The sequence below is a fragment of the Fulmarus glacialis genome, unplaced genomic scaffold, assembly GCF_000690835.1.
Source record: "Fulmarus glacialis isolate BGI_N327 unplaced genomic scaffold, ASM69083v1 scaffold48359, whole genome shotgun sequence".
NCBI classification, from domain to species: Eukaryota; Metazoa; Chordata; class Aves; order Procellariiformes; family Procellariidae; genus Fulmarus; species Fulmarus glacialis.
The window spans coordinates 1-7,293 of NW_009232286.1; the positions used below are offsets into that span (position 1 = coordinate 1).

Here is a 7,293-nt window from a genome sequence, read left to right on the forward strand (position 1 = left end):
CTTCAAATTGTCTATAGTCTGAAACCAGTTTTTTTAATTAAAAAAAAAAAGCCTTTCCACGGCATATAAATGAAAGCAAAACTAATTATGTAAAAAGATTCCTTACTGCTGTCTGGGGGTGAAAATCTTGTTCAGCAGATGACTTTTGCGGTGTCCTCAAACTGTAGGAGATGTCAGGATGCTTCCCAGGAGACAAAGACGGGCTTCCAGTAGGTGCAATCTACAGAGTGGACAAGGAAGCACAAAGGACAGGTTTGGAAACTTCTTGAATCGCACCGAGCCACCAACAGTAAGACTTGAGATTCAGCTCGTGAGTACAGCCTGTAAGAAGCTGCTTCTGCGCCTGTGGTTAAGCAGGAGACGCGGGCATCCGCACCAGAGCTGCAGCTCCTGGTGTTGTGGGCAGCCCACCACAGAGCCCCCGCGGGTCAGACGGAGCAGTGAGGTCTCTTGGGTGAAGCTGAGCCAGCACATCGCCCATCAGCGGGGAAACTGCTGCTGTGAAGCTTCTAGAACCTGTTCTACAATACTGTTGTCACGGTTGTCTTCTGAGTGTGATGACTAGAAGAGACAGCCGAATGCAGATGCGTGGTGGCCGAGTCTGTTTAGGAAGTCACCAAAACACGTGGGTGGCAGCAAACGTAGATTTGACAGAAGAAATCCTTGCCGAATGTGGAACGCAGGTGACTTTTCCCTGGGCTGTATGCTGCTTTAAGTTTGCCATGGTTTATTGCTACACAAGATATAGTATGTTTAAATTATCTTCTCTGTTTCAAAGAAATCTAAATCCCATTAGGAGGTGGGGATGATACATAACCAAAGCACATACTCAGGCTGACACTGTTGGCAGAAGGCTGAGGTCCCTGGGATTAGTTTGGTTGAGCAAAAAGGAGGAAACATTAGGCTTTCCGTCTAACAAGTGACTATGCTTAGAAGTTCTGGCAGTGTTTCTCAGTGCCTGTAAGAAAATAGAAAATTTTCTGTGGGTGTAGGGAACTGTTTCTGAAGTGCTGGGATCACATGCTCGCTTCACCATTGGCTTCCGTGTGTGCAGTTGCCTCCTAGGAATCTCCGTGTAGGCAGGGAACGCAAATTAGCTGCCACTTCCGTCTCATCCATAACTTTGCTTAGCAGTTCCAATGTATCCTGCGTTACTGGTTTGAATGGTAAGTCCTGACTAAAGCACTTCACAGGCGGCCAAAGGAAGGTTTCCGTCCTCCCTTTGGGAGGAGGAGAGATTTGAGAAACAGATAAAAAGAATGAGAGGCAACTCCAGCATAGCTTTAATTACAGTAGGCACGTTCAGGGTGGTAAGTACTAAATATCTGGAGAGGCAGCATATGTTTGGTGTTAGAAACATGAATTATGTCCCAGTAAATTTTTTTTGGTCTCTTTCATTCCTCTCTGTAGCTCGGATGCATGTGAGGTTTCCTTCAGCTCTAGGACAGTTCAGTAAGATATTTGGAAGTGCTGTGAACAGGCTATTGGTGCCTCCAAAGCCCTGATCTTGGCAAAGATACTGAGGTCACGGCCAAACCAAAGCTACAAGACTGAGGAATGCGTGCAGCTCCCTGGGAAGGCCGGAGATATCTCCATTGACATTGAAAATGTTTGCAAAGCGTTAATGCTATTCAGCAAGAGCCCCTGCATCATCGTGAGCAGGGACACTGAGATTTCTGTTCTGATAACTGTGTGTTTGAGCGATGTACCAGGTTCCACGCAGTGGGATTTTGTATTCCAGCAGCGTGAGGAGTGGCTGCTGCGCAGTGCCCAAACTCAGAGGGAACAGAGCAGGTTGCCTTTCATCCTTTCTTTTAACTCAGTCTTTCATTCCCTATTAGAAGAGGAAACTTGTGTCCAATAAGGAATTAAAAGTACCATGGTAAGAAAACTGCTACTCTGCTATTGTTGCACTTTACCTGAATAAGTAAATGCCCTAGCATTTCCTAAAAATGCCGCTAAAAGGGAAAGCGTTAGGTTTTCAGCCAGTGGGACAGTATCTTGCTTGAAACTAAAGGTTGTGTTTGGAAACCACTTGGTTTTTACGCTCTCAGAAATTAAATGCTGTTACTGGCCTCTTATCAGGCTTTTTCTGCACTGATAATGGGTGCTAATGCTGGAAGAGGCAGTCATGGCTGCTGCTGCCGCTGTACCGGCCTTTCCTTGAGCTGGCACCAGTGTTTGTACAGCTGAATTGCAAAGTACTCATAGCACTGATGGAGCTCAAAGCTGGCTGGTCTGGGTTTCAGCCAGGCCCGGGCTGGGTCCCGATTCAGTTCACTCCGCAGACAAGCGGACAGGGAGCAGGATAGGAAAAAGCTGTGGGGCGAGGGAGCGGGGTTTCTTTGAGGAGTGGTGCAGCGCTCAGTAAGTAATGTAACTTAATGTGTCACAATTCGATATCAGGAATTGAACTTGTTGATGATCAGGTGAGTCAAAATCTGTTCTGAAAGTTCAGCAGTGATCACCGTAATAAATGTTATGAAAAGTTAATTACTCTTTTGTCAGGTCATTGTGCTGTAATGCTTAGAGTACAATACAGAGACCAAACATCCGCTCCTCGGTGTGTGAAGCCACTCTGTCACGTACAGATAGGAACGTTGGCTTTCTTTGTGTCCTTGCGTGCTTTAGCTTCATGTGGTCAGTGTAGTTGCAATAAATACGGGGTAAGTAACCATTCAGCTCGGAGCATTTAACTTCAGTCCGACTTGCAGGTGGGTCTTCGAGGTGTTCTCTGCAGGGGCGTTAGCTATGAAATCCCAGCTTTGATCTTGTACCTCTGGAAGATAGCCGAAGCGTGAGAAACACCCGCGGTCTTCTGTGCCTTAGCAACAGCAGGTCGCGCTGGGCGGCTGTTTGCTTTCTCCTGGAATGCAGACGTGCAGTTGTGGGCTTGGCCTCAGTTGCCAGGAGAATAACTGAAAGTGGTGGGGAGTCTGCGGCCGGGGCGTGCCGAGCCGGGGTCGCTTTCACCAGCCGATGGAGTATGGCGATGTTTGAGCGTTGCAGGTGAGTTCTGGCTGTAGAACTGCAAATGTGCAAGAGTCGGTCAAGAGTCCTGCAGCATTTTCTGGTGCCCTGGACAGGCTGTTGCTTGTTGTGGTGTTTGTGGAAAGCCAGAAGGATACCAAAGAGCGTGGGAGTTCAAGTCTGTGTACGTAGAAGGTTGTAGCAAGAAGTCGGAACAGGGATTTTTCAGCTCTCGTACCTCTACTGACTTCAGCTGGGTCTTACTCTCAGCAAATTTGTTGAATGATCCATTTTTTTTAATAGTATCAATGTCCAAAAAAATGGGCTTTTCAGTAGTTGTGCTTTGGGGTTTTAACTCTTTGGGTGACAAAAAGCATAATTAAGTCTGCCAATGTAGCTGTTAGAGGGGACTGAAATTTTGCCATCGTCTGTAGTAGCTCATCTTGAAAAGTTTGTCATAATCTTGATTTGCTGTAACATTTGGTCTCACAAGTTTTGATAGCTTCTTCAAGGAACATCAGCACGAGCTTTGGGGGCGTTATGCACTGAATGCATTGTGTCTCTTTCTATTCTTCACATCTTTATTCAGCCTTAAGCGCCTTTTAAAGGTGGTTAATAATAAGCTAGTAATGCAGCTTTTACTGGAAGAAGTAACTGCTCTAGTTGTGTACTGGGAGAAACGTAAGGAAAGCCGATGTTAAGTTTACTGGCAGCATGGAAGGGTGAGGTTTTTTCATTATTGATGAAAGATAAGAAACTTGATTTGAACTTCTCTTAAATGGTCTGTTCACAGGCAGCCTGCTTCTGCGAAGTGGTATGACCGAAGGGACTATGTCTTTATTGAATTTTGCGTTGAAGACAGTAAAGATGTTAATGTAAATTTTGAAAAATCCAAACTTACATTCAGGTAAGTACCTTGGGCCTTCACAAAGCTGAAGGGCATGGGGGGGATCCTAAAGGCTCTGCTGGTACTGATTAGATGATGTTTTTCTTAAAGTAGCAAGTTCTGTTAATGAAGCGTGTTTGTTCTTTAAGACATTTCCTGCTAAACACAAGCATTTTTTTCTCTTAACAGTTGTCTTGGAGGAAGTGATAACTTTAAACATTTAAATGAAATTGACCTTTTTAATAATATTGATCCAAATGTAAGTATCCTCTTGACTCTCCTCTTACTGTGTTCTTAGTGCTGTATCCTAAAAAATACCGTCCATTCTTTAGGCTACTTTCAGTATTGTGGGCAAACTGTTCCTTAGACTGTAAGAGATCTTAAACTCGGATCTATGAAAGCATCTCTGGACGGTATTTTTCAGGACAAGGAATAAGTTGATAGCTTAAGACAAATGAGTCTAATACAAGCTGTTCCTGGTGAAGTTTGTGATGATTATACTAACAGATATTTGCTCTCTTCTTTTTCAGGAATCAAAGCATAAAAGAACAGACAGATCTATCTTGTGTTGTTTACGAAAAGGAGAATCTGGTCAGGCATGGCCAAGGTTAACAAAAGAGAGGGCAAAGGTGGGTTTGGGCTCCTTGATGGCCAGGGTAGTAGTGCCTGTTGCCTCCCCTGTTTTTTTAATTTTGTTTAATATTTGGGTCATGTTTAAATTATGTAGCAGTTAATGGGTCACTTACCATGCTTCTGATCAGAACAGCAGTTCTGATTAACCTTCCTTTTCTAACAGTAACAGCTTGTTACTTGCTTGTCCTTAAATAACTTCTTGTGTTGATGTACAGCTCAACTGGCTCAGTGTGGACTTCAACAACTGGAAAGACTGGGAAGATGATTCAGATGAAGACATGTCCAATTTTGATCGCTTTTCTGAGGTATGGGAAGACGAGTCCCCGGAGGTTTGGGTTTCCTTCTGGGCTGTGTGTAGGCAAGCAGGGACTGAGCTGTAGGAAGAGTTGTCTTCCTCGGCGTTCCTCCTCCTGCTGCTTTCCTGGCCGCTGCTCTCGGTGCAGGCTCTGCTGGTTTGCCGAGGCACAGCCTTTAACCCGTGCCGTGGGCTGTCGGCACGGCAGTGAGGTGACCAGTTTGTGCTTGCTATCAAACATGAAACGAATGTATGTCCTGTTTTACATGCCGGCACTAACTCAGTGCACTGCTTGGTTTGCAAGGCAATTAATTCAAATTCTTTTGCACGCTCACCTTGTAATTTCTGCATAGGTGCAGCTGATTTGTCAAAACAACTGGTGGCTGTTGGTTGTAGCAGTTTTAAGCTATTTTTAGATTTTTACAGTGCTCCCCTAGTTCATGTAGAGAGCGCGGTTGGCTTTGCCCTGTAACGTGGCTATTATCTCTCTGGAACAGATGATGAACAACATGGGCGGAGATGACGACGTAGACTTGCCAGAAGTAGATGGGGCAGATGATGTAAGTACTTTGTTTGCAGTAAATATGTGCAGGGCTGGCGCAGCGCCCTGCACATTCATTGCTGCTTGCTGAAGTCAAACTTGCATTCCCTCTTCAGCACTGTTAAAAGCTTAAACTGCACCAAACCTTGTCTGGACAAATGATGTCATCTGGCAAAAGTCATCTTCCTCCCCTTGCAGTGGTGCTGAGGGCGGTGGTGTCAGTGCTTTTGCAGCACCCGGACAGCTTCTGGTCACAGCTCTGCAGTGACCGCTGGTTATTACGGATCTGGAGGCTCTGGCCAGCGAGCCCAAACTAAGCACGTCCTGTGGAACCTGGAGTTCCTTAAAACACGCGCTGTGACGGAGGGCGCGCTTGCCACTAGACTTTGGAAACGGCAGCTCGTTTGCTGGGTTGGTGGTGGTGGAGGGAAGAGTGCCTTCAAGCACAGTCAGCTCCAGTTAATGTTTCTTCTTCTTTCCAGGACTCGCCAGACAGTGATGACGAAAGTAAGTTGATGTTCTTGTTTGTTTCTGCACACCGTGCAGCAGTGCGAGTGCTTGGTGAACGCTCCTAGTTGAGCGAGAGCCTTGAGCAGAACCAGCAGATGTTCCGTCCTGTCAGTCTCGCTAAATCCTGGCTGCGAGCTAATGCCAGTGCCTTGCCTGAGCGGTGTGAGACGATATAATCTAGTGAAAGCCTTTCCACACAAGCATGAAATACCAGTTTGACCTTCCCAGCTGGTCCTGGGGAGGCTTTGGCTTTAAGAGCAGCAGGCACGTGCACGGGCCATCAGCGTGAGTGGTGCTGGCCCTGCTCAAGTAACCTCTGCACGTGCCACAGCGGCTGTGTGTGGATCTTCCTTGCAAAGAACCTGCTCTGCGCTCCGGGGGTGGGGTCAGAGACCTTAAACTGCCCCATGCCCTTCTTGGTTGAGGGCTGGATCATCTTGCTTGTGTCCCTTGTGACACAGTGGGGCTCCTGATAGCTTTTTTTTTTTTTTTAAAAAACAAAAACAAAAACCAAAACAACCCACCCACTAACACTGTTCTTCTTTCTAGAAATGCCGGATCTGGAGTAAGGAAAACTGTCGTCTTCAGGGTTTGGGGAAAGAACTTCATCACAACATTTCATAATTGAGATAAGAATTCCTGAGTTGATAGCCCTAAAGGGAGATCCTGCATCCTTTAACCCATTTTCAGTCCATTTTAAATGGCTTCACTGATGGTAGGTGTGTACCATTGCACGGGGCGGTCTTAAGCCACGAGAGGCAATAACGTTATGCATGAACCGTTTTCCAGACTTCCAGAAAAACCCAACTGAGGTGTAGGCAATCGATACAGAACAGTCGCAATAAAGTTTACGGAGCCTCCTTGCCTCGTAGCAGATATAGTTACAATGGGAGAATCCTGAATTTACACCAAGTGGTAAATGAGCATTTTTCCCCTCTGCGGCCTGAAATTGTACATTTGTACCGGGAACAAAACTGGCTGAAACAAGGATGTTGTCATTGGCTTCACAAAATTCAGCGGGCGATGCGCAGTACCTCTGTGGTGTCTTCAGGTCTGTTCCACTAAAGTTTGTATTGAAAAGGAAACAAATTTTCTCCTCATTTGGTGTTTAATCGCGAGCGGTGTGCCCCGACCCGGTGCAGGTGGCTGGAGCCTGTCCCCTGGTACCGTCTGACCCCAAAGCTTTACGTCTCCCAGTCCGGGGTGCGAGTGGCTGTACGTTGTTGCTTGTCAATCTCTACGTTTAGACCAAATCGTATTTGCACTGTGGGTTTGGAAGTGAGCGACAGACCCTTGGGCGTACGCACGCCGGCGGCTTCTAACCGGGCTGAAAAACCTCAATTTATGTTCAGAGCAGCGGGGATTTTTTTAATGTCTACATTCTTTCTAATAAACTGTTGAAGACTCCCTGGCTCTCCTTCCGCCTGGGCCATGTGCCTGCACCCACGGGTGGGGGGG

The 7,293-nt window shown here is 46.4% G+C and overlaps 1 protein-coding gene across 1 annotated transcript; it reads left to right on the top strand.

The window, feature by feature from the left end:
- The first annotated feature begins 2,986 nt into the window (after positions 1-2,986).
- Positions 2,987-6,695, top strand: PTGES3 (prostaglandin E synthase 3 (cytosolic)). The gene is made up of 8 exons (XM_009584839.1): positions 2,987-3,009; positions 3,758-3,877; positions 4,046-4,115; positions 4,387-4,485; positions 4,705-4,794; positions 5,282-5,344; positions 5,808-5,832; positions 6,385-6,695. The coding sequence occupies exons 1-8, from the start codon at positions 2,987-2,989 to the stop codon at positions 6,402-6,404; spliced, it is 510 nt and encodes a 169-aa protein (XP_009583134.1). The 3' UTR covers positions 6,405-6,695.
- The last annotated feature ends 598 nt before the right edge of the window (positions 6,696-7,293 follow it).

What these genes read in the sequence shown, in the direction of transcription:
- PTGES3 (XM_009584839.1), top strand. Translation starts at nt 2,987, where the DNA reads ATGGCGATGTTTGAGCGTTGCAG. An exon ending in ATTTTGATCGCTTTTCTGAG is followed by an intron (nt 4,795 to 5,281) that starts GTATGGGAAGAC and finishes TCTCTGGAACAG; the next exon opens with ATGATGAACAACATGGGCGG. An exon ending in GCCAGACAGTGATGACGAAA is followed by an intron (nt 5,833 to 6,384) that starts GTAAGTTGATGT and finishes TCTTCTTTCTAG; the next exon opens with AAATGCCGGATCTGGAGTAA.